The following is a 27,481-nucleotide window of genomic DNA, read 5'->3' as shown; positions in this document are numbered from 1 at the left end:
TTCTGATGAATTGCATGTGTGGTGTGAGAGAAAGAGGAGTCTAGGATGACTTCTTGTTTGTTCTAAGCAACGATAAAGATGTGCTGGCAGCAATTGAGGTGTGGAAAGCTGTGCATGAAGAAGGGCATTTTTAGACGTGTCAAGTAAGCGGTTGGCAACAAAAGTCAGAGCATCGTGAATTGGATTAGCCTAAAAAGTATGCTACAAGGACACGTTTTAAACTCAAGTGTTGATTGCTCGAATTTTGAGACAGTGACCCGATTGTACAAAAAGCTGGGGAATTCAGAAGCATGCAATGATATTACCACGGAGGAAGAAGTTGGTCATAGATCATGTCCAGCCTTTGTTTGTATAACAGTGATCACACTGTTACTGCCCAAGAAACAGTAAGCCAAAGAAAACTGAGTTAAAAGTCACTGAGAGTTGTAAAACTTCCATTAATTATTAAAATTAGAAACAGGCAACAATTCTTAATGTTAAAATTTTTGGCAGAGTTCATCTAGAATTGAGCCAATAATTGCTGAGCCAAGGACAGAGTTGCACAGGACAGAGTTGTGGTGCCTGTCTGTATACTAAGCTGCTCTACTCGGAGGATCCTCAAGGTGTGACCACAAGGACCCCTTGAACAGGTGCTGGTGGCTCTCAAACCCCTTTAGGGGAAAAGGACCACCTGCAACTCCAGGCTGCTCATTCTTGTGTCCTCACGCTGCAGAGGGGCTATGGGGCAGGGCAGAAGGCGCTCGAAAACTTTTGCCAGGCCACTTACCCTCTCTGAGCCTTGTCCTCATCTGGGAAACGGGAATATTTATCTCACAAGGCTGGTATAAAGTTGAAAGTGATGATATTTGTAAACATCCTGAAGGGTTGTGCTCACCAATCACCCTTCTATCTGAATATCAGGGAGACAAACACAACTGCAGTTCATTTGATCTGTGTAAGTTCCCGAGTTGAATCGAATAAGCTAACTTCATAAATTTTACTTTTCTCAGGCAGGGTTTTAATGTTTTTAATCTTCAAAGATATTTGGAAGGCTCCCAACTCTTGGGTAGAGATATATTCTGTCCTGCTCTGGATTCCAGGCATTAACTGCCCAGCTGCCCCAGTCCTGAAGCCCTGAGAAAAATCTCCCCCCGACCCCTCCCCTGAACAGAAGCTCCTGAGGATTAAGCACTCTGTCTTTTCCCCCCTACCATTTGTAATGAGGTTATCTCTCCAACATCTACTTCTTCTTTTAGTAAGAACCCAACTTTTAGTTCAAGTATCTCATCCCAGCCAGTGTGCTCTGGGGAAAGCTGAATCCCTAGGAGTGGGACATTTGACTTCAATGTGAGCTCATCAGTAATTGCATATCTTGTTCACACTGATTGGTTCATATATGAGCATATAGCTCAAGTTAGGTTGGTGAGGGTCATGTACGTGTTTGCTAAGCACTGCCGGGAAGGGTGGCTTCCTACATTTCTACGAAAATTTCTAAAAATCACAGTCTTTCTCTGTGCATGTGGACAAGAGTTCCCCAGGAGTCATTAGTAAGCATCCGTTATGGGTTCACTTGTGTCCCCCTACCTGCCCCGCCCCGACAAAATGTATTTGTTGAAGTCCTAATTCCCAGTACTTCAGAACATGAAAGTATTTGGAGATAGGGCCTTTACAAAGGTAATTAAGGTAAAATGAGGTCATATGGGTTGGACTTAATCCACCTGACTAATGTCCTTATAAGAAGAGGAGACTAGGACACAGACATTCACACACTCGAAGAAAGACCATGTGAAGTGTCAAAATTGATAAACAGCAACCTCAATTAAAATAGTCAAGAAGCCAGAAGGGGGAGCTCTCCTGTCCTATGAAGACAGCAGAGCCCAACAGGAAGAAGAAAGACTTTCTCTTCTTTCCTGGCAAGAGCTCAGCCAATGAGAAAACGTCAGCACAACTCAGCCAATGAAAAGCCATTATCGTTTGAACTCTCAAGTCCTCCGGTGGACCCTTTGTTACCTATAGCCCTCCCAGCTTCCCTTTCCCCTCTTTAATAAAAGAGTTCTCCTCTCCTTCCTGTGAGAGGACTTGCACATGGCTTGCCATACTTGCACACCCTGAATGGCAATTCTTTACTGATCCTGAATAAACCCTATTTTTTTTCTGGAGAAATAATTGGCAGTCTATTTGTTATAGGTCAACAGAAGACAAAAGAAGAAGATGGCCACCACTTCAAGGAGAGAGGCCTCAGAAGAAACCAAACTTGGCAACATCGTCATCCTGGACCTCTAGCCTCCAGATCTGTGAGAAAAAGTTTCTGTTGTTTAAGCCACCCAGTCTGTGGTAATTGTATGGCAGCCCTAGCAAATGAATACAGCATCCTACAACCAGGATGAGGAACAAGGCTGAGAGTGATGCCTTCTACCACGTCAGAGACAGGGTCCTTGGTGGCATTCCTGAATCGCTAAGCAAATCAAGCCCAGAGCTTATTCTGTCACTGAACTTTGCATGACAAAAGCAAAATTGTCCCCCTTTTTGCTTTATTGTTTCAACTGTAACTAATAACCATGTACGCCACTGTGTCCTTAGTAACCTAGAACCAAGCCTCATCGTAGTAAGTGCTTAATAGTATTTGTTAAATGACTAGAGGAAGGAATGAAAGAATAAGCCACAAAAGGAATTGTAGTGTGTTGATCTGGGAAGCCCAGTGAGGTAGCAAGCAGCAGTGAGTCAATCTTATTATTATTACTATTATTACTACATTCCATTGGACACATTCTATGTGGACCAGGAGACAGATATTACCATTTTTAGGCAACAGAGCTAATTCATAAAGGTGACCTGTACTCATTATAACAAAAGTTGTTTAATTGGCAGACATATGAAAATGTAAAAATTCCCCTCAATTTCTACAACTGGAAATTTCTAATTAGAAGCACAGGACTACTAGAGCCAGATCATTTCTGGTCTCTTAATATCATCCAGATAACTCCTTCATTTTAGAGATGAGAAAACGAACACTTAGTGAGGTTAAGTGCCCTTTCCAGGTCACACAGTGTGATAATGGTGGAGCAAACGGAGGGAACAATAAAGAAACCCAATTTCTCTAAAGAAGAAAAAGTTTTCCTGGGATAAGAGTTCATTCCTTTTAGTTAAATTATTCCCATAGTGATAGGACAATACCTTCTTTTCCTGCTCAAGACAAATTGATTTTCTTTACAAACATAGACCATCTCTTCTCAGAGTGGGAAACAATGATGGTATTGTATAGCCACTGTATGAGTAATCTAAATGAAAAGCATGCACATTTATTCAGATGTTAGCCAATCAAGCAACTTTTAGTGGAATGAGTGAGTCATATGGTAGAGAAATTTTGTAATATTAAGTAGAAAAGAATACACAAATGTCAGAAAAAGAAATCCTTTAAAACCCTTTTAGTTCAGGAAACATACTTAAATCTTAAGCAGTGTGTTTTGTGTTCTTTTTACACTTAAGAAAAACTTTGACATTGTGGCATAAAAGGTGAAAGATGAGATAATAAGACATTAGGTAAGTTGTGAAAAGAGAAATACTGAGAAGTTGACAGAAATAAAAAGGTACTGGATAATATAAGGAATGAATGTTTTGAAACTGCTCAAAGGAAAGGCAACTTTTAAGATACTTTAGAAACATTAAAAGGTAGAGTCAACACTGCCAATCAAAATCAAATCAATAATTAGAAAAAGTTTTAATAGTTAGAAGAATAGGACCAAGGTATATAAATGGTGAGAGAGAAGGACCATAGTTACTGATGTATGAATAGTTAGTGCTCCTGAACATAACAGAAGAATAAATGGAAGATAATCAATATTCAGACATAAATAAAATGAGCTAAGAAATCACTTTAATCTGCAGATCCAAAGAGCTTACTTGGCAAAAAGCAGAACTGATATAGTGGATCAATAAATAGATATAACCAGGTAAAAGTATGAATCCTCAAAAAAAAACAAAAATTAGGGGACTTCCCTGGAGGTCCAGTGGTTAAGACTCTGAACTTCCATTGCAGGGGGTGCAGGTTTGTTCCCTGGTAAGGGAACTAAGATCCCATACCCAACTCAGCGCAGCAAAAACAGGAAAAGAAAATCTGGAAACAAAAGAAAAAATCTGGTAAGCTATAAAGGAAGAAATTCCAGGCTGACTTTAGACTTCTCTGTAACGTGGGGTGCCAGAAGTCCGTGGAGCAACATCTATGGTGATCTGAGTTGTGAATTCAAGATTTCCTCATCTATACTGCCATTGTTTTGGAGGCAAGAGAAAGTCTTTTTCATTGATGCCGGGTGCTTGAGAATCCTATCCAGGCTGAATGAGGAAAAATATTAGCACTCAAAGTACTCCAGAAAATTGGAAGCTCTATCAAAATAAAGGAACCAAGAATGGGGAAGCCAACTATTGGTGAGCATTGAAACATTCAAATATAGAAATACTTGCTGATAATTATTGCAAACATAGTCACAAAGCAGAAGACAAATGAGATAAATATATTTTTTTTGTTTGTTTGTTTGTTTTTTTGTTTTTGATAAATATATTTTTTAAATGAGATTTTATTAAAATGCTTAGTCCCGTGCTTGGAAAACAAATGCAATAAAAATTAAATAGACGCATTTAAGATTAATATCACATAAATAAAATTTAAGCAAGCTAATAAATGAAACTAGAAGGATTGTGTGTGTGTGTGTGTGTGTGTGTGTGTGTGTGTGTGTGTGTGTGTGTTTGTAACATTAAGCACTCAGACCTATATTAAAGATATATTAGTCAGGAGCCTTTAGGAGCCAAATAACAAAATGTTAAAATTTATAAAATAAATATTGATAAAAAATACCGGGAGAAAATTAGACAAAGTGTGAAACTTTTTAACAGCACTTTTAGTCACTCATGACATATCAGATAGGCAAGAAGTACATATATGGAAATAGAGAAAATCTGAAGACTGTAATTAATAAGGGCAAATTCAGAAAGATAAGCACAAAGAATACATTGAGAGACTGAATATACATATGGACAATGACCAGACTGTATATAAAAATGGAACTCTGAACTGCAACCTGAAGTAACCAGCTCAGGAAGCCAGCCTACTATCTGTAGCAACCAGTCCAGAAAGCCAAACAATAACTGCTCTAGTGATCTGCCCCAAATAGGAAGCACTTGATTAATAACTGACAGCTTCTCTTATTAATAACTGACTCTGCTTCCAACTTAGGACCAAACAGAGAAAGACAAATATGCAATGCTAACCAATCACATAGGATGCTGTGCTTCTGCTTCCCATGCCAACAGTTTCCAATCAGGGCACACCTGCAGCCTTTCCTTTTTTTGTGTGTGTTACAAAGCTTTCCCACTCCTCTGCCTAACTTTGAGTCCTGCCAACACAAATGATACTGACTGACTTCCTTGCTATAGTAAGCTCTAAAGTAAACAACCATTGCTTTTTTTCATTTAGGTGATTTTTTTTTAATTTCCCCAATTTTAATTATTATGTCCTAATTTTTAGTAAACGTTAGATATTTTTCAAAATAAATAATTACGTGTTATACCTCAAAGGTACTTTTAGTAAATTCCAAAGAGCAGGAATCCTTCTAAAAATATTCTCTGACTGCAAGGCAATAAAATTAAATGTGAATTACAAAATGTTAAAGAAAAATAAAGTTGCCTAGAAATTAAAGATAAGAATAACCAAAAACTACTAAATAGTTATTTAGTAGTGAAAGAGGAAATTAAAAAATCAACACTAAAATATTTGGAAAGTAAAAACAATAAGAATTATCTCATAAAATTTATGCATTCAGAAAAAAATCCTTAGTCTTAAGCATTTTCATTATGAAAGGGAAGAATTACAAGTAATGTCATCAAGATGGCAACATAGATCATTCCTGACTTCAGTCCCCCTCACAAGAAGACCAACTAGCAAGTGTCCATAGACAAGACATGATTGTGAAAACTCTAGAACACAGGGGTGATGTGAAACAACCCCCTGGACCACAGAGACCAAGAAGGACCACGTTAGAAGGGTAATTTGAAGAACTACACTCTGACAGCATCGTCCTTCCCCCAGGCAGGCACAAGGCCACACTGAGAGGGCCCTACTGGGCCTACAATTTCTCCAGTGGGGAAAAAATATCCCAAAGTGAGCATCCACTTCCCCCAGTGTTGCAGGATGCTTCCCAGGATGCCCTCTCTGGTCTCAACCCACAAGAATCACTGGGAAAATCTGCAGGGCTTGACCACTGTGGATCAGAAACAAGCAGAGAAGAAGGGTGGAGCTTATAACAACCAGTGCTCAGATCTTGGCAGATGACATTTCTCTTCACACATGCACCAGAGCAAAGATCACAGATGGTGACCCCATTTGGCTAGGGAGCTTAGTTGGTATTTTTGCCTGATTTGGGTTGCAGGATATAAAATCAACATACAAAAGTCAGCTTTATTTTGATGCACTAACAATTATCTGAAAAAGAAATAAAGGAAACAATCCCATTTTCAGTAGCATCCAAAACAATAAAATACTTATTAATAAATTTAATGAAGGAGGTGAAAGATCTGCACACAGAAAATTGTAAGATACTGATTAAAGAAATTGAAGAAGACACAAATAAATGGAAAGATACCCCCTGTTCATGGATTGGAAAATTTAATGTTAAAATGTCCATAATACCCAAAACAATCTATAGATTCAATGCAATCCCTGTCAAGATTTCAATGGCATTTTTCCACAGAAATAGAAAAAAATTCCTAAAATTCATGTCAAACCACAAAAGACCTCAAATACCCAAAGAAATTCTGAGAAAGAAGAACAAAACTGGAGGCATTACACATTCTGATTTCAAAATATACTACAAAGCTGTAATAATCAAAACAGTATGGTACTGGCATAAATATAGACACATAGACCATTGAAACAGAATTGAGAGACCAGAAATAAACCCATGAATATAAAGTCAACTAATAGTTGACTGTAGGGAGCCAAGAATACTCAATGGATAAAAGATAATTTCTTCAATAAGTGTGCTGGGAAAACTGGATATTCACATGCAAAAAAATGAAACTGGACCCCATATCTTACACTGCTCACAAATATTAATTTGAAGTGGATTAAAGAAAAATGTAAGATCTTGAAGCCATCAAACTCCTAGAAGAATACATAGGGAAAAACTCCTCAATATTGTTCTTGGCGATGATTTTATGGATATGACACCCAAAGCATAGGTAACAAAAGCAAAATAACCAGGCAGGAATATGTCAAACTAAAATGCTTATACATAAAAAAAGAAATGATCAACAAAATGAAAAGGCAACATATGGAATGGGAGAAAATATTTGCAAACAATATATCTGATAAGGGGTTAATATCCAAAATATATAAGAAACTCATACAACTCAATAGCCAAAATAGAAATAATCCATTTAAATTATGGGCACAGAACATAAATAGACATTTTTCCAAAGAAAATATTCAAATGGCCAACAGGTACAAGAAAAGATACTCAACATCACTAATCACCAGGGAAACACAAATCAAAACCACAAAGAGTTATCACCACAAACGTTAGAATGGCTATTATCAGAAAGACAAGAGGTAAGTGTTGGTGAGGATGTGGAGAAAAGGGGACTTTTGTACATTTTTGGTGGGCATGTAAATTGGTGTAGCCACTATGGAAAACAGTATGGAGTTTCCTTAAGAAATTAAAAACTCCCATATGATCCAGCAATTTCACTCCTGTGTATATATATCCAAAGGAAATTAAATCTCTATCTTCAAAGTATCTGTACCTCCATGTTTATGGCAGCATTATATACAATAACCAAAACATGGAAACAACCTAAGTTTTCATCAGTGGATTAATGGATAAAGAATACATGGTATAGGGCTTCTCTGGTGGCGCAGTGGTTAAGAATCTGTCTGCCAATTCAGGGAACACAGGTTTGAGCCCTGGTCCGGGAAGATCCCACATGCCGCGGAGCAACTAAACCCGAGCGCCACAGCTACTGAAGCCCGCGCGCCTAGAGACCACACTCTGCAACAAGAGAAGCCACCTCCGTGAGAATCCTGCGCACTGCAATAAACAGTAGCCCCCGCTTGCCGCAACTAGAGAAAGCCCACACGCAGCAACGAAGACCCAATGCAGGCAAAAATAAATAAATAAAATAAATAAATTTATAAAAAAAAGAACACATGGTACACATACACAATGGAATATTATTCAACCATAAAAAGAAAGAGATCCTCCCATTTGTGACAACATAAATGAATCTTGAAGGCATTATGAAATGTCAAAGACAAATGCTATATGTAGAATCTGAAAAAAAAAAAAAAAAAGAACTCATAGAAACAGAGGACAAATTGGTGGTTACCAGAGGTGGGGATTGGGGGAAATGGGTGAAGATGGTCGAAGGGAACAAATTTCTGGTTATGAGAAGAATAAGTTCTGGGGATGTAATGTACAACATGGTGACCGTCATTAACAATAGTGTATTGTATATTTGAAAGTTGCTTAGAGAGTAGATTTTAAAAGTTCTTAACATACTCCCCTCCCCCACCAGACACAGATTGTAACTATGTGAGGTGATGGATGCTAACTGAATTTATTGCAATAGGTACATACAGCATGTCATTACTTTGTACATATTAAGCTTTTACATAGTCTATATCAACTTTATCTCAATAAAGCTGAAAAAATATTTAAAAAACGAATGAGCAGAATTAAAATAAATAAATGAACTGAGTATGCAACTCAAAACCCCAGGGAAAAAGTGAGTGAAATTAGCATTGGAAGTGGTAGTGAACTCCATGGATGGCCTTGAATACCTCAGTCTTCCTGGTCTCACCTCCCTGCCTGAACCTCTCAATTTTCTCTGCTGTCAGATAATTAACAGGAAGGCTTTGAGGGTGGCACATACCTTCGTTTATTAGTAAATTGCTCTCCAGAAAGTGCTTTGAGGCAAAGCTAATTTCCACCAATGTGAGAAGATTTGGTCCTATCAGAAGAAGGACGTTATTTGAATATGTGCCAAAAAATATATATTTTCTGTCTTTCCTTGGTTGAACACTCAATGGGAGTTACTCTCATTAGCTCCCCTTCTTTATGGCATTTGAATAAAACAGACAAGTCAGTCTTGAAGATGATAAATGACTAATAAATTTTAATTGGCACTTTAGCTCATAAAATATAAACAGTCATTAAATTCATCCAATAGATTGTTAAAATGGTAGTGCTAAGAATGGCAGAATATGCCAAAATAGCAGCTTTAAGAACTTCTGGTTTCCTTCCGTTCTCAAGACTAAACCTACAGTCAAAATTCCTAATGGAAGATATAGAGAAGAATTAGGTAAGATTTTTTGAAGGGATAAGAAATATGGAGAAGAGGGAAGTGAATTAAAATATACAGATGCAAAATAAAAACAATTCTTCAAATGTCTTGTAAATGATGTGTTCTTTGTTTTCACAAATACGAGTGCTGCTATAATTACTGTGGGGGAAAGAAAGGCCAGATTAGGTGTGGCTTCTTCTCTGACACACTGGCTAGGGTGGAAGAAAATGCTCCTTTTTAAAATAAGCAAATTAGACTTGAGTAGGTACAGATAGAACATTTATAGGCGAACAAAGAGAATCCGTGTCCTCATAACTATTGCAAGCCAGTAGGGCTTTTGTTTTCAGGGTCCTTTTTAAACAAGACTCAGTGTGGATCTGTGTTGGTAGTTTCTAGAGCATTTGTCCCATGACATTTTTCATCATCTTTTAATCTTGGGTGACCTAACAGGACATTGGCCAGTTTGAAGTGTCTTCTTTTGATGCAGTAAGTTCATGTCTATAAATTTTCTTAAATAAATAATAAAGAATGCTCACAAGATTTAATTGTGAGAATATTCATTGCAGAATTGCTAATAATAGCCAAAAACTGGGTGGGGGGGGAGGTTATGTGAATAGTCAACAATAGGAGTTTATCTACTTAATGGGGCAGTCATCCAATGGGTCACTGCAGTGTTTGGACAACATGCGAAGTGCTGGCCTTCCAAGACATGAGGTCTAAAGAAGAAAGCATGGCACTCTGGAGGAAGCACCTTCAAAGCAGTCAAATGGGTAGTCAAACAGAGATTCATTGTCTAAACTTCTCAGTTCTCAATGGAAACTGAAATATGGAAGACAAGCTATGCCAGAGACTGCTACTTATCTCTGTTCTCTCATTCTTCCTTAGGAAAAGAAGCTTGATTTTATTCCGGCCAATGGGTTAAAAATGAACAAACAAAAACATTTACCAGCTTTTCTTCAGTTAGAGATAACAAATGAGATGCAAGCAAAAATTAATGGGTGGGAGTTCTAGGAATGCCAGTTAAGAGGACACAGAGCTGGCATGAGCCCCTCTTGTCCTTCCTCCTCTCGTCCTTTTTGTTAGACTAGAATCTGGGGATTATGGCAGGAGTTCTAGCAGCCACCTTGAACCAGGAGCCATCCATACCATGAGGTGACCTTGAGTATGAAAATCCTTTAATAGAGTAAAAATATATATACAGGAGCCTGAGACCCCAGTGATAAGAAAATAAAATATGAGCCCTGGACCGTCTACCTCCAGAATTCTTTACATAGGTGAAAATAAATCCTTGTAAACTTAAGCCACCATTATCTGGATTTTATAGATGTGCAGATGAATCTGACTCCAATTGATTCACCTACTAAATGGAAATCAAAATGTTCCTTAAAGAATCACTCAAGGATACCGGCCTGTAAGTAGGAAGCTGCTCTTAGGAGGTGAGTCATGATGGAAAATATTATTTAATGAAGGGCATTAATATTGCCTTACCCAGTAATAACTGTTAACGCTTATTTTTCTCTATCAGAAGAGCCAAGAATTAATGTCTCTGAATTTAATTTTCCAAATATGTGTGTCACTGATGATGTCAATTGAATCTGATGATTCAAGAATATGTTTATGTGAAAAAATTTGGTTATCCTATAAAACAACATTGGAGAGTCAAAGACACAATTGATTGTAGCTTAAAGTTTCAAAAATATATAATATTCAATTTTAATATATTTGCTTTGCTATAATGCAATCTCCCTCTGTTGCCAGAAACATTTGACAAAGTCTTTTAAACATAGAAAGTTATGTTTCTGTGGATGATTTTAAAGAATATAAAAGAAAGGGGAGCTGAGTGCCCTGTTAGGGTCAGTATGGCTTAAAAAGAAAAAAAAAAGACTAGGGAAGGTGAGATGCCTGTAAAAGAGAGCAAAGGTTCAGCAAAGTTAGCAAGTAAGAACCAGAAGTGATGACTAAAAATATAAAGTCCAGAAAATTTGAAGAAATCTTGGGGAGGCCATTAGCATAGGATAGGGGACTCAAATCAAATTTATGTAAATCTGAAAGAATAGGATGCTTCAGCTGATACCAGAGTAACCTTTTTATACATACTAAAGACTCAGATATGTATTCTCAAATCCCTTACTACAGGATCTGAGATCATGGTGAAATGTGTATGAAGGAAATTTTAACACTTTAAATAAGAAGTTAGCCTAATCTCAGACTCTAGGCAAACTTTCTCTCTCCAAGAATTCTCCAGTTGAAATGCTCCTGATCTGACCCCTTGAGTTTTTCCAGAGGGAATTAACAAATTAATTTATCTAGACTATCTAGACTATCTAGAACATTCGTGAGAAATTAAGCCCAGGTTAACATTAGCAGACTATGGATTTGACTAGAACATGCAACTCTTCTTTTTGACAATAGATGGTGAAATTTCAGTTCATTTATTATTATTCTTGACAGTACTTTAAATTCTAAGCTAATATCCTTACCACCTCTAAATTCTTACACTCTAGAAGAACACATAGTTTTGTAGAATGTGGGTTACAACACTGTAATTGAAAAAATATGGTGAAAGAAAGTTATTATACCCTCATCCAAGAATTTTGCATTTACTCGATAATCCTAATTACCCTTTACTCTATTTTCTGGGATATATTCTTTAAGCTCATAAGACGGTATGATATGGGAATATCACCTTAGTGAACCATGGAGGCTGCTGTGTATAGGGAAAGTAGAACTCTTTAGAATGCTTTGGTAGCACTGATAATGATATTTTCAAGTTTGTTGTATAAGGAGTTATTTTTATAATGGAATCTTATAAATATTTAAATATGTTAAATTTGCTGGAAGAAAAATTCAAATTTGAGTTTCATATCCCTATAGAAATTTCTCCCAAATTTGCGGTTGCATTTTGGACTGATAATACACCAATTCTATTGGTAAAATAATTGAAAGTGAGGAGCCATTGGAATTCTGCACACACTGCAGTTATGTACCTGTGATGGCCAGCTGAGCCACAAAGAAGGTCATTCTCGACTTCCTCTTCCTTCTCAGTGTAGAGAACAGCATGATGGCATTTCCAACAATGGTAAAAACAAAGAGGACCCACAGAGTTATCAACTGCTCAGTCTGTGAGAAACAAAGCAACACAAAACTGGTGTATCAGTGAGGATCAGGGTACTTTACAGAATTCAAGGCTCAGGCTTTGGTGTTGAAATGTCTTCCTCCTGGTCTCCTATCCCCACCTGTCAAAGCTCTACTCTCAAGAGAACAAAGACACAGTTGTCCTTATTTACACTGGCAGCAGTGTAAATTGATGCAACCTTTAAAAAGATCCATTTGGAAATATATGTCAAGAGACAAAAATGTATACACAGTATTCTTGCCAAACAATTTTAAGCCTATGTGAAAGAATTCTAAGTTTGAAAAAGAACACTACAATCACTACGCATATTTACTGTAAGAAGAAATTGGAAATTGTTGAAAGATAATAGGATAGTTAAGTAAATAAAGCACTTCAATTCAGTGAACTATTATGTAGCTATTAACAATGACAGACATGAAGATTATGTGGCAACATTAAAATGCTTATAATATAATGGTAAATGGAAAAACATAATAAAATTGTATGTTGGGTGTGATTACAACTCTGCAAAATTATACATGCAGGGAAAAGACTGAAGTATACTAAAATGTTAAGCGTGGTTATTTTAGGGTAGTGTGATTATGGGTTATCTTACTATTTCTCCTTTGACAGAATTATATAATATAGTAATATTAAAGTTCCACTGAATAGTGTATAATTAGTAAAGATGAAAAAAGCCGGAATGCTACTCATTTAAAATGTCAAGTTCTTCATAAAAAGTTTTCCACTCTTCCTTCAAATGGAACTTTCCATCTACCTGAAGTCCATAGCCCAGAATAAGCAGAAGCCCGGGGCAACAGGATGGGTTGGACATAAGGACGGGGTGGGCTGAGCTGTGGGTGAGGAACAGGGAGCCAAGGGGATCCAGAGGCAAGTCGGAAATCAGAAGCCAAGAGACTTCAGCCCAAAAGGTCTGGGCAGAGTCCTGGTAAGAATGCACAGGTCTAAGACTGGGATGAGAAGTGCTTCTGTTTGGAGAAGATGGTAAGGAGAGCCTGAAGAAACCCCTTGTGATGGTAAAATTGTATGTGTCAACCTGGCCAGGCTAGAGGACCCAACTGTTTGGTCAAACCCTAGTGTAAGGTGGTTGTTGTGAAGGTGTTTTATAGATGTGATCAACATCTACAATCACTCGACTTTAAATAAAGGCAGATTACCCTCCCTAATATGGGTGGACTTCAACCAATGAGTTGAAAGCCTTGAGAGCAAAAGCCGAGGTTTCTCAGAGAAGAAGGAATGCTTCCTCAAGAATTCCTTGTGGGACATAGAAATCAAGCCTAAGTTTCCAGCCTGCTATATCCTTTAAGGATTTCAGCCTTGCCACTCTGAAACACTGCAAATCAAATTATCCCGGTTAGATGTATCAGTGACTTGGAGGTCAAGCCTCAGGAGGGCTGGAGCAGTCAGTGCTGGCTCGCCTGAGCCTTTTCTTAGGAGCTTGCAGTAACTGTGCTTTGGGCTGGGCGTCCCAGGGTGCTCTGTAAACAGGTCAGGGTCTGTTCTCCTTGGGATTAGATGATGCGTACGGAGCAGGTTGAACAAATCCTGTGAAATCAGGTGCACTCCTGCTTTGGAGTTTTCTATTGAAAGACAATCTCAACCTTAAGTGACTGGCTCCAGGAAATTTCCAGGTGAGAGAAGTTCCCTACTGTTGCTTTCCAAGAGCCATGTTTCTTTATTTGTTAATTCATTCAGTATCAGTGAATTGTCTCTGGTATAAAGTGTTGGCACTACAAAGGAGACTAAAACATGTAGATTGTATAAATTATACCCAGCCAAAATTAAGTCCTGTTTCATCAAGTTGTGCAAAGGTCATTAAGTATGAAAACAATTACATAGTTGTAGGATCATTTATTCATAGTACACTTAAACCCATGCTTGCACATACACCTGAACACACATGCATCCCAGGGTAATACAAGGATTTGGAGAATTATGACAATAGGAATTGGGGAAACAAGTGTAGAGGCATTTGAGCATCACAGTCAAGAGAGCCATTTAGTAGAAAAGTGAGTGGGCATTCAAACCAGCCTGATTTGGAATCAGATTCTTTACTACTTGCTAGATGTGTGACACATCAGTAAATGATAACCTCTCTGAGCCTGTTTTCTCATTTATAAAATGAAGACAGAAATAAAATCTGTCTCAGGATACTTGTGATGGATAGATATGATGACAAAAATGGAGATTTCTAGCTCAGTGACTGATGCATAGTACACACAAAATAAAACTTGGTTTATCTCCGTTCTTAGTTTCATGGACTACATTTAGGTTTGAGCAGTGATTTATAAATAACTCACTACCTTTTAAGAATGATGCTTGAATTTACCCTCTTTGTCCTATTTTCAGTTCCAGTCTGCTGAAATTTCACTTGAGCCTCACAGGCTTTCCACCTGCGCCTCTTCCCCACAGGTACGGATGGTATACCAACACCATTCTCAGAACCAGTGTTTTAAGAATATAGTTGGGGATTAAATGCCCCCTAGTGGTCATGTGAGGCAAAAATTCAAGCCAGATGCTCAATAGTGAGTAGAGGGAATAGGTGAATTTGGAATTTTTCAGTGACTAGAGACTGTTTTAAGCTCAGTTAAATAGTTGTGGGATTATGACTAATTGGTTTTTAACCTCAAGTTACTGAGGTCACGCAGTGACCCCAGCTTCCTGCAGAGCAGAAAATTACAACCTTGGTTTGAGAGGGATGAATTGCAGTGTTCTCTTGACGATGCTGATGCTGCCATGGGGCTGATACCTGGGATTTGACTCCATGGGATGTGCTTCCAGAGCCAAAAAGATTTCCATGAGGCCAGGCATTAAGTCTGAGTCACCATTTTGGACTGAAATTTTATCTTCCCCATAGAAAGTGATTAATAAATATCTGATGGATGAATATATGGTTGATGACAAGGACACGGGTACTTATAAGTATCGTAAGAGGTTACTTGAAATGAAAATTATCTCAGGAAATATAGGACATTTAGCTGTATGACATATTGAAACTAGATATGTCAGATTTGTCTGGAGAGGAAGACATGATTTATTCAAATCCAAGGAATAATAATCCTCTTTTCCTTTGCAGTCCCGGAAACTGAAAACAAACAAAACCAAACAAAGACAAACAAAAAAAAACTCTAAGGTATCTTTAACAATCACAGAGTGAATAGGAACTAACATTATTTGAGCGAATCACTTTTTAATCTAGCACCTGACTGACTTAGTTTGTAATGTATAATAGGTACTCATTGGTCAGGCTGCCAATCGTCACAGCCTGACTGATGAGATGACACTGTCCTCATTCTTATAGGTGAGGAAGTAGGGCTCAGAGAAGTTGATATCTAGGATACCTGGCTTATAAGCGATACAGATGGAGTTTGAACATGGCTTTGCATGACTGAAAGTCCATGCCCTGCTTACTGTAGTGGCTTTCTGCTCGAATATTAGGCCAGAGACGGTGAAGCTGCCTCATTTCTTTTCAATTTTCAAGTGGGAAACAGATCTTCATTTTCCTTCTGACCCAAACTTGTCTGAAGCTGGGTTTCTGGAGCTGAGTCGGTTTCACGACTGTCTTCCCCAGGACTGAGAGTAAGGTCAATGCTCAGTATGTGTTTGGATGGATGGACTCTGGAGTAACGTGTGGCTTCCACACAGCAGAAGTCGTAAATATCACACAAGATGCAGCTGCATCGCCTGCGCCAGGGATCACAGGGCTTTCTCTACCCTTTACATTTTTATGTTTCATTTTATGGTTCCTGTTATTTCTGTGATGTTGAAGATGAATATCTCAAACACAGGAAGGAGAGAATACATCATACTTCCCAAGAGAGGAAATGAAGTCTCAGAAGGTTATGATTCAGCCTCAGTTCTCAGCCAGCAGTCCAAGAAGCTCTGCTGTCCTGTCACTGAGACCAGTGTACCACCTGTCATTCACAGCATCAGGCTCTGAGGTCTGCTCCAAGCCTCAGTAATTGGCTTAGGTGGGTTGGAAATATCAAAAGCAGAGCTCTGAAGGCATCTAATTCCATTGAGGCTGAATCACTATGTAACAGAGGGAGCACACAATCTGAAGTGAGATAGGCAGGAGCAGACTGCAAAGCTTTGGATTCCCAAAGCTGCCTCATTAGACTTGGGGAATGAGATGCATTGAGGATCTGTAGACCCTTGGGCAGTGACCATTTCTGAACCATCGGAAACCTGTCATTCAGGAGTTTGTCCCAATTTTCCCCTGTGTCTCGCACTACCTGCTGCTTCAGAAGCATTGCCAGGTGGTCAGCAATCACTAAGGAGGTCAAGCAGGAGGCACGGGGGTAGGACCAGACTTGCTCATGGGAGCCTCTGCCTCGGCTACTTCCCCACGACCCCCTCCTCCTGCCGATGCCCCTTTGGAAAATCTGCATTTTCACCATGCTCCCAGTAACCCAGCTTGGAGACATCCTTGCAAATACCATGGAATTATTGTCATCACAACCACCTATCTGCACTCACATTTTCTAGCTGTTTTACCTGGACCTCTGGGAATTCCGTCTTGGATTACTTTCAGGATAGCCTTCATTGCTAATACTCAATTATGAAAAAATATATAACGAGACTTTTTAATTAGTTACTTAAATTAATTTAAGTAATTATTTTATATATAAACTATATATTTATAGTTTATTATTTAATTAGTTTAATTACATTACAAAAAAATTAGAGAATTACATAAAGCTGCATGTAAGTGTGGATGTTAATTCCAGCCTTATATTTTTGTAAGGCTCTTAATATCATTTTAACAGGGGTCTTGAACAGAAATGTAGGTTGCACCCTCTGACTAGGGGCTGGTAGGACCAGCTGGCAGGAGGCCTCCTGAATGTAGAAGAGAGAACATGAATAGAATGGGAAGTATTGTCACAGCCTGGGTCTGTTGAGGTGGACGGCAGGGCTGTGGACCAAGATGGTCCCAAATATCAATAGTTGGGCACTAAGTGTCATCCTGTGATCTCTCATGTAGTGTACCAGAGGGGGAAGGCATTTACCCTGAAGGGAGAGCCTTGGCATATACCTATACGATGGTGTAGAAATGATACTCAGGCCCGAAGTAGGAAGCTGTCCTTGAAGTCATGTTGCTGTGACAATGATTATACTGGTTTACAGTCTGTATAATCAAGCTCAACAAACATTTATTGAGAATCTAGCAGCTGAGTTCAACATACGTTGGGAACTTTACCGTAGTTCCACAGAAGTTCCATAGTACCATAGAAGGAAGGCTAGGACAGGGAGCTTCTAGTCTGGTGGTAGAGGCATATATGTAAACAAAAATTTTCAGTGTGAACTACTGTAATGGAGATGCTGTAGGATCCCCAATAAGGGGCATGTAGTAGAACTTGAGGAGGGACTGGTCATGGTTGGTCAAAAGGTATATCCTGGAGAAATTAATATGTGAGTTGAGTCTGAGAAATGAGTAGAAGTAGCCAAACAAACAAGTAGGTTGCTTGGCAAGAGTATGCATGAAGGCAGACTGAAAACTTTCAGGTTAGTGATGACAGACAGGGACCATCCATGAATGTTAAGTGTGGTCACAGATCAGAGAAAGGCTTATAATGAGAAACTGGACTTGTGTCCTAAAAACTATTTCAAAAGTGGAGAAAGGTCCACACTGAGTCTTTGTCCTTAGTTAAAAGAACTTGCTACCAAGAGAAAAGATTCCTCCCCATCTGGAATCTTCCCCAGTTGTCTTCATTGCATGTACTACCTTTGCCCACTTCTCAACACCATCATCATAGGTGACAGAATACAACTTTAGCTCCCTCAAACTGGGGCTGAACAAGAAAGCAATTCACTGCCTAACATTTATTTCTTAGTTTAGCCTCCAGGACATATTGAATAACTGTATTATTCAATACAGCTCTTTCTACTCTGACCAGAAAGGGTTAGTTACTAGTCTGGAGTATTTGATCATTACTGCCATGGGTCATATTTCGAGTTTAATTAGCAGTGTTAACTTCCCACTGCCTAATTGTTCTCATTCATATCAGGCTTTGGTGCAAATCAGGGACTGCCTTTACATGACAGGCTGATTCAGCTTTCTGGTTACTAGTGAATCCTTGAATTTCACCAGAAACAGAAATGCACGTGTCCCACATTCATTTTAATGTGAGTCCCTTCTTGTGATTCGTTCTTGAATCATAAAATGACCTCCGGATTAATCACAAATAGGGTACACTGGAAGCTTTGAGGCAATTAAATTCTGGGATTCCATCTGAATTCCCATAGTATATCAGACCACAGATGCTAGAAATCATCTTAAAACCCACTGGGCTCCAGTCTAGGTAGAAATTAATATTGTTGAACAAATAAATGAAGTGTCTGCTGTGTACCAAGAACTGAGATTAACATTTAAATTGCTATTTGAGCTCTAGATCCTTGAAACATAGAACACTAACATTTGGATAAATTAGGTCCAAATCTCTACAATGTAGTAGAAACCAAAGTAATTCTATGTAATAAAAATACCAAGAAACTATTCTTCCTCATGATCCACATAATTAAAAAAAATAACACTGTGGGAATTTGTTTTCTGTTTTGGAGGTGCTACTCAACAGGGAAAGTGTCCAAGGAAACTTCCCCCTGAGGGCTTATCTCAGCTCAGACCATGATACAATCAATCTGTCATTTCCAGTCCTTCCAGGAGGCTCAAAATCAGGTAGCTAGGAGAAATCTGGGGGAGCGAGCAAATGGAAGGACACAGGCAGATGTGAGGCCAGGGCATGGAGCTGAACATCCTGGTAGATGAGAACAGGTGGGGGAAAGGGGCGTGAGAAGGGCTCTGTATGATTCCAGGGAGATGGTTCTAGTCCTATATTGCTACTCTTGGCAGCTTCATTTTCTGTGCATCTAAATTGGGTGGCTGGTCAACAGGGTTTAAAAAGCTAATGATTAGTGTACATCCAATGACCGCTGGTCATCTGCCTTGGTTTCCACTGTCCTCCCATTCTCTTGCCTGTGTTTCTAGTCCCCTACATGCTATCTGATCCCCTACATGCAAGCCTCCCCAGCCCAGGGTTGAACACTAATCCTTCTACCTCTCATTAGTCACTTCATAGGCTCCCTGGGAGCCTATCCAAAGTCAACACATGCAGGCACCTGCCTGACTCCGAGCATCACTCCCACTCCACCCGAGCCTCTTGGATTTCGATGGAGTTGGCCACATCACCTTGGGCCTATGCTTAGGAGCCCTGGTTCCTAGCAGAGGCTAGTGCCCTGGGCCAGGTTGATTCTCTAAGCCTGATGCCTGCCTCTGTCTAATCCACCTACCTACTATTCTCAACTTAGCATGGAAGCCCAAGTGCACTTTATGGTTCAGCCCATCCTAATGATAATAGAAAAATGACACAATTGGAAAATGGAGTTTTAAAGGAATAGATAATTCACAGGTTGCATGCTTAATCCAGAAATCACTATTAAGATACTAATTGGGGGTCAGAGTGGGGAAAAAATTCTGAGAGGAGCAATATGAGAGAGGAGAGAAAGAAATGAATTAGGAGAATCTCTGCATTCATCACTAAATTCCTGAATTCTGCTTTGGCTCTGAAAGTGTGTAAACTTCATTATTTAAAGACTGCATCCCTCTTGCACCCAGACAGTTCATTACTAGGGAGACGCTGGCAGGTCTTCAGACCCTTCGATGTGTGATTCTTGGGGGCCAAGTGCATTATCTGGAACCTCCTCTTCTTCCATTTGGCCTGCTTTACCATCACAAAGGTGTCTGCTTTCAGATGCCTCTTAGAGCCTCCCTTGTGATTTGTCTGCAGAGGAAATAGATCCTTTCATTTGCTCCCATGGAACTGTGACTTGCAAAATATTTTTGAGACATTACATAGTGTATTTTACATGATTATTTTGTTGATTCTGATGATAAAAGTAATAGGTGCTCACTGTCAAAAATTTAGTGAAATATTTTAAAAGTGCAAGGACAAAACCCCATCTGCCAGAGAGAATTTCTCACTTTCCCATTTTTGGTATATTCCTTTTTATATTTTCTGGCTATATATCTGGATATGAATAGGTATTTATATATCTGTAAAACTTGGAATATATTATATATGCAGTTTATTGTGCTTTTTTAAAAAAGTTTAACATTGAATAAGGAACAATGATTATTATAGGTGCATAATATTTCTTAATATTCCATCCTGTGGCTGTGTCACAATTTCACTTTTCTGTCAGATATGTACTCAATGAAATAATCTAACACAAATGACTATGTCTAAAATTTCCTTGAATATTTCTTTACTATTCTTAAGGTTTAATCCTGCAAGTAGACCTACTAAGTCCAAGTGTAAATGTACTGTTTATGCTTGCTGTATATTACCAAATTGCTCTCTAGAAAAGTTGGGTTAAGTTGTCCCGATTTACTTTCCCACCAACAGTCTACAAGACTTGTCACATGCTTTTGTAACATTTGTCTTTAATCCTTGCTAATTTGATATGTCTTATATTATGCTTCATGGTTAAGTTTGAATTGTTCAGACCACAAGCAAATAACATTTTTTTATACATTAAGTCGGCATTTAAACTAAAATTCTTTTTATTTCCTTTGCCTGTTTTTTCTGTTAGAAATATCTTTTTTCTTCTAAGAGCTTTTATATATTAAGGACTTTAGTCATGTTATATTTGTAGTACAACTATTTCATATTATAATATGTAATATTATGTTTATGTACATATAAATATTATATATTTATTTTTATTGAAAATACTTTTCTTTGTTTCCCCTTACATTTTTTTTTTTTTTTTTTTTGCGGTATGCGGGCCTCTCACTGTTGTGGCCTCTCCCGTTGCGGAGCACAGGCTCCGGACACGCAGGCTCAGTGGCCATGGCTCACGGGCCCAGCCACTCCGCGGCATGTGGGATCTTCCCAGACCGGGGCACGAACCCGTGTCCCCTGCATCGGCAGGCGGACTCTCAACCACTGCGCCACCAGGGAAGCCCTCCCCTTACATTTTTATTGTTAGGCTTAGAAAGTTATTGCTCATCCCAAAATTACTCTGCTAATTATGCTTTTTGCTGTCTATTTTGTAAAAACTTAGTTATGAAATCCAACAGAAATTGATCTTACAACTTTACATGAGGTAAGAATCATCACTCATCCACTCACTACTCTTATTGCCAAAACATTCATTTCTTCTTACTAATTTTTGTAGTGTCTTTGTAGTAGTAAGTTCATATATGTACTAGGATTTTATTTTCAGGGCAAATTATTTGTTATTATTAATCTTTCAATTACTGTGCTAATTCTAAAATGTTTTGCTTAATGCAGGTTTATATTTATTAATAACTGATAGAGAAAAATCCCTCTTCCTCATTAGCATCTGTATTCAAATCTCTTAGCTTTTCTTACCTTTTTTAAAAGAGCTTTTAAGTTATTTTGTCAAATTAAAAGTCACATTGAAGATTTGATTAAATTTTTTAACATTATTAAGAAATTTGCAGAGAATTGACATCTTCACAAAATTTAGTCTTCCTATCCTGAAGCACCACATACCTTTTCATTTATTCAAATATTCTATATACTTCAGTAATGCTTAGCATTGTGAGTTATTGCTATCTTAAGTTTGACTAGTGCTTTCTAGTTTGTAAAGTACCTTCTTATTTTCATGATCCTCTCAACAAGCCGACCAGGAGTTCTGACTTTTTTCTAGAGACTACGGTTCTTGTCCTGACTACCATTTAATCGCTGTGTGACCTTGGTAAGATCACTTTACCTCTCTGGGCCTCTCAACACGATGTTGCAGAGCCTTTTCTGAGGTATGTTCCAGGGGACATTGTCTTCATGGTGCGTATAATTAGAGGTAATACTGTGATGTTATGTGGTCAAATAAATTTAGGAAATTCAGGTTAAGCAGAATTAAACAGGTTTCTTTACTTTCCTGTGAATCATGTCAAGGTTATGCTTGCTTCTTATTTCTCTCCAACCACCTACTTCTGTCTGGAGGAGAACTATCAATGGAACTAAAAAGAGGAGGAGTCCGGGGACGTTTCTGCTCTGTGTACCTTTAAGAATGGGTAATAGTCTGGATGGGTGGAGAGTGTGGGAAGATGAAGAGTCTGTGAGGCTGGTCTTTGAGGAGAAGGGCATTAGCCCACCCTCACCCCTAACCCCTTCTGGGTTGGGGGGACCCTCCCAAGAGATTAGTGAGTAGAACTTCTCCATGATCCTCCTCCTTCTTCTCTCCCCACAAACTTCACCTTTCACATGAGATGTGGCTCCTTCCATTCTTCACCATCCTGCAGGGACATCATTATTGTTTTGCTTCCACAGATGAGCTGCCTGGGTCCAGAGAAACCGTGTGATGCGGTAAGGGTAGCACCATATAGGATTGGTTTAGGGTCCACAGCCCATTTCTCACACTTTTCTTGGTTGTTTTAAACTGTCAGGAAGGGTTGTGATTCCTTGTGCTTCAGGGAGGAGAATAAAAATCCTCTTATTGAGCCATCATGAAAAAATGAGCCATTGTTTTGGGTAGTTTTTTGAACTAGTGTTGTTTTTTTTTTTTTTTTTTGCGGTATGCGGGCCTCTCACTGTTGTGGCCTCTCCCGTTGCGGAGCACAGGCTCCGGACGCGCAGGCTCAGTGGCCATGGCGCACGGGCCCAGCCGCTCCGCGGCATGTGGAATCTTCCTGGACCGGCGCACGAACCCGTGTCCCCTGCATCGGCAGGCGGACTCTCAACCACTGCGCCACCAGGGAAGCCCTGAACGAGTGTTTTTAAAAGTACTTTTAGTATTTTTTTTTCATAGCATTACCTAAGTGAATCACATGGTCATTATCTGAAATGTGAAGAATAATTCTGAAAAATTTAGGACTCTTTTCTTTGGGAAGGGGGACAAACTTTCTCTTCCTTGGTTACTCGGAAACATACAATCCATTCTGAATCACTGTTTATAAAACTCTGTTCAATACCTTTGTAATCTAGAAAATAGCAGGATGAGAAACATGAGAAGAGCCAGGCCCTGCACCACCCAAAGGTAGAATATATGAAATGTCTATTTGACTCTCACTTTCAACGGCTTGGCTTCAGTACTCTAAATGTGTAGTTTTGCACTTGGTATTTGTATCGCTTGGGAAAGTGTTCAGCTCAAAAGTAAAAGTAAGCCCACTTAACCATGGCTGAAACAAATAAAATTATTTTTTTCACATAATAAGAAATCTGAAGATAGGTAGCTGCTGTCCTAACTCATTGAAATTGCCTTAGCTTTTCTTTTGTGTTTGCAAATGGCTGCTGCAGCTCCATGCATTGTATCTGAATTCAAGGGAGGAAGTAAAATTCCAGCCATGTCTTTCTCTTTTTATCAAAAAAAAAAAAGAAAGAAAGAGAGAAACCTTTATCAGAAATCTCATAGACTTCCAATTAGTTTCTCAAACTGTGCTACCTTTTACTACAAGGGAGCATTCAGCTGGGAAAGCGAGAAGGATGTTGAGATTAACTATGGGGTCAACCAAACAGCATTGCTATCTACAGGAGTCTATTCAGGACCTGTTCCTGAACACACTTTCCCCTTCTCCAGGCTCATGTAGTTCCTCCTTTCACCAATGCTGTTGATGTTTTCCAAAATTTGGTAGCATCCTCAATATTCCTCACTAGTACTAAATATTATATAGTAAAGATTCATGCTAAATGGCTAATGGTTGATGTCTACTTGTAAAGTAGAATAAAGAGGACCCTTGGAAAACATTCACGGAGCTATATCCTGAATTCTTTGTCAATATTTATGCTTAGCACAGTGCTAAGTCTATGATAGGGTTCATTGACTCTTCAAGACTCTCTGAGGGTCTTATCAAGGCATGACTGGTGGCACTGGAGGCAAGTGATAAAACAAGATACAGCTCCTGTCCTCATGGAGCATAGTTTGTAGACACCATGAGATAGATAACAAATGCGTAGACATATAATGTCATTAAATCAAAGACTCTTGAGGAGGTGACGTTTAAGCAATACCTATGTGAAGTGAGAACTTCATTATTCTGTCTATTTTGATCCATACTTTGTGCTTTCGGAGGCTCCTCCATCTTGAATTCCGTACTAATCTTCTAAATCTGTATCCCGTTTCAGGTCCTCTGGGGGTTTTAGCATTACCTCCACTATGCTGTCACTTGGGGGTTTATAACTTTTAAATGAAACATGCTTTGAGGAAAGTTACATCGCTATAGAATACTTTTTATCAAGTAATACTTTATACAGAGGAAAATTCACCCTTTGAATGCTCAGTTTTGTGAATTTTGACAAACTTAACCATCATTGCAATCAAGATGTAGAGTAATTCGATAACCCAAAGACAGTCGCCTGTGCCCTTTTGTAGTCAACCTCTTCCCAGCAACCACTGATTTGTTTTCTGTTCTTAGAGTTTTGTTTTCTCAGCAACATCATGTAAATGAAATCATTATAGCATTTTGAGTCTGGCTCCTTTCACTTAGCATAATGCATTTGAAATTCATCCACGTTGTTTTGTGTATCTGTAAGTTTATTCTTTTTATTGCCAAGTAATATTCCATTGTATAGAGGTACTACAGTTTATCCATTCTCTAGCTGCTGGACATTTGAGTTGTTTCCAGTTTCTGGCAATTTCAAATGAAGCCAGTATAAGTATTGACATACAGGCTTTTATGTAGATATAAGTTTTATTTTTCTTGGGCAAATACCCATCAGTAGGATTTTGGGGTTGTATAATAAATGTATGTTTAACTTCTTAAGAAAATGGCAAAAAGTTTCCAAACTGTCTTTACCATTTTGCTTTGCCATCAGTAATGTATGATGGTTCTAGTTGCTTCACGCCCTGGCCAATTCTTGATATCATCAGTATATTTCTATTTCAGCCATTCTAATAAGTGTGTGGTGGTATTTCATTGAGGTTTTATTTTGCATTTCACCAGTGATCAAGGATGTTAAGCATTTTTTCATGTGCTTAGTCACCATTTGGTGATATATCTGTTTGAAAGTTTCCTATTGTTTTAAGTTGGGATTTTTGTTTCTTTTTACTGAGCTTTAAGAATTATTTATATCTTCTGGATAAAAATTATTTATTAGATTTGTGGTTTATAGATATTTCCTCCTAGTATGTGGTTAGCTTTTTTATTCTCTTAATAGCATCTTTTAAATTATAGAAGTTCTTAATTTTAACAAAGTCCAATTTAATAAATTTTTCCTTTATGGATTGTGCCATTAGTGTTGTATGTAAGAAATTTTTGCCTAATCCAAGGTCACAAAGTTTATCTCCTATATTGTCTTTTTATTTTATTTTAGGGTTGTTTTATTTTAGCGTTTACACTTGGGTATGTGACCCATTTGGGGTTAATTTTTATGGGGTGTAAGGTTTGGGCAGGGGTTCCCTTCTTACATATGGCTATCCATTTATTCCAGCAACAATTTTGCTTTTCTCTATTGAATTGCCTTTTTATTTTTGTCAAAAATTAAGTGACTGTATATGATTGAGTCTATTTCTGGACTCCCAATTTGTTCCATTTCTGGTTGTCTATCCTTTCCTCAATACCACACTGTAGCTTTATAGTAAGTCATAACAAGCTAGTGTGAGTTCCCCAACTTTATTCTTTTTGAGAATTGTTGTGGCTGTTCAATTTCCTTTGTCTTTCCACATACATTTTAGAATCATCTTATCAATTTGAGCCCCCATGTCATCGTCCTTCCCTGCCTCTGCCAATCTTCTCTAATTCCCCAAACCTGCATATGATTGGACAGGAAGTCCCATGGCTTCTTCCTGTCCGCTCTCAGGCAATCCTCATCTGAGCACTGACACCATTCATTGGGTCATTATAACTGACTCTCTTTCCTCAGTGTCCCCTCCCTACATCCCATCAGCACTCTGCAGCCTGATTAATCTCTCTCAGTCACAGTTTTCACTGCTAACACTTTTGCTAATAAAACTTCAAAGATTTCTTCTTGCCTATAAGGAAAAAAACTCCATATTGTTTAGTCTAATGGTCCACTTGGGTCTTTTTATCTCTCTCTTTTATCTAAATTCAAAGCTTCTGTTTACCTGTCTTCAATGAAGAGCAACTTGATTTCTATGTAGAAATCCTCCTTTTTTTTTTTTAATTCCCACTTCATTTTTTTTTTTACATCTTTATTGGAGTATAATTGCTTTACAATGGTGTTAGTTTCTGCTTTATAACAAAGTGAATCAGCTATGCATATACATATATCCCCATACCTCCTTCTTCTTGCGTCTCCCTCCCAGCCTCCATATCCCACCCTCTAGGTGGACACAAAGCACTGAGCTGATCTCCCTGTGCCATGCGGCTGCTTCCCACTAGCTATCTATTTTACATTCGGTAGTGTATATATATCCATGCCACTCTCTCACTTTGTCCCAGCTTACCCTTCCCACTCCCTGTGTCCTCAAGTCCATTCTGTACGTCTGCATCTTTATTCCTGTCCTGCCCCTAAGTTCTTCAGAACCATTCTTTTTTTTTTTTTTTAGATTCCATATATATGTGTTAACATAAAGTATTTGTTTTTCTCTTTCTGACTTACTTCACTCTGTATGACAGACTCTAGGTCCATCCACCTCACTACAAATAACTCAATTTCGTTTCTTTTTATGACTAAGTAATATTCCATTGTATATATGTGCCGCATCTTCTTCATTCATCTGTTGATGGACACTTAGGTTGCTTCCATGTCCTGGCTATTGTAAATAGAGCTGCAATGAACATTGTGGTACATGACTCTTTTTGAATTATGGCTTTCTCAGGGTATATGCCCAGTAGTGGGATTGCTGGGTCATATGGTAGTTCTGCTTTTAGTTTTTTAAGGAACTTCCATACTGTTCTCCATAGTGGCTGTATCAATTTACATTCCACCAACAGTGCAGGAGGGTTCCCTTTTCTCCACACCCTCTCCAGCACTTACTGTTTGTAGATTTTTTGATGATGGCCATTCTGACTGGTGTGAGGTGATACCTCATTGTAATTTTGATTTGCGTTTCTCTAATGATTAATGATGTTGAGCATTCTTTCATATGTTTATTGGCAATCTGTATATC

The 27,481-nt window shown here is 38.5% G+C and overlaps 1 protein-coding gene across 1 annotated transcript in view; it reads right to left on the bottom strand.

Moving 5' to 3' along the window:
* NPSR1 (neuropeptide S receptor 1) overlaps positions 1 to 27,481 on the bottom strand; it is a gene marked incomplete at both ends in the record, with an annotated part of 136,560 nt that overhangs the window by 96,619 nt on the left and 12,460 nt on the right. Inside the window, 1 exon segment of the mRNA XM_082846834.1 lies at positions 12,300 to 12,432. Within this exon segment, the coding sequence (XP_082702960.1) occupies positions 12,300 to 12,432 (133 nt within the window).

Source organism: Leucopleurus acutus (genome assembly GCF_964270905.1).
Source record: "Leucopleurus acutus genome assembly, chromosome: 9".
Lineage (NCBI taxonomy): Eukaryota > Metazoa > Chordata > Mammalia > Artiodactyla > Delphinidae > Leucopleurus > Leucopleurus acutus.
This window is presented reverse-complemented; position numbering and strand designations above follow the sequence as displayed.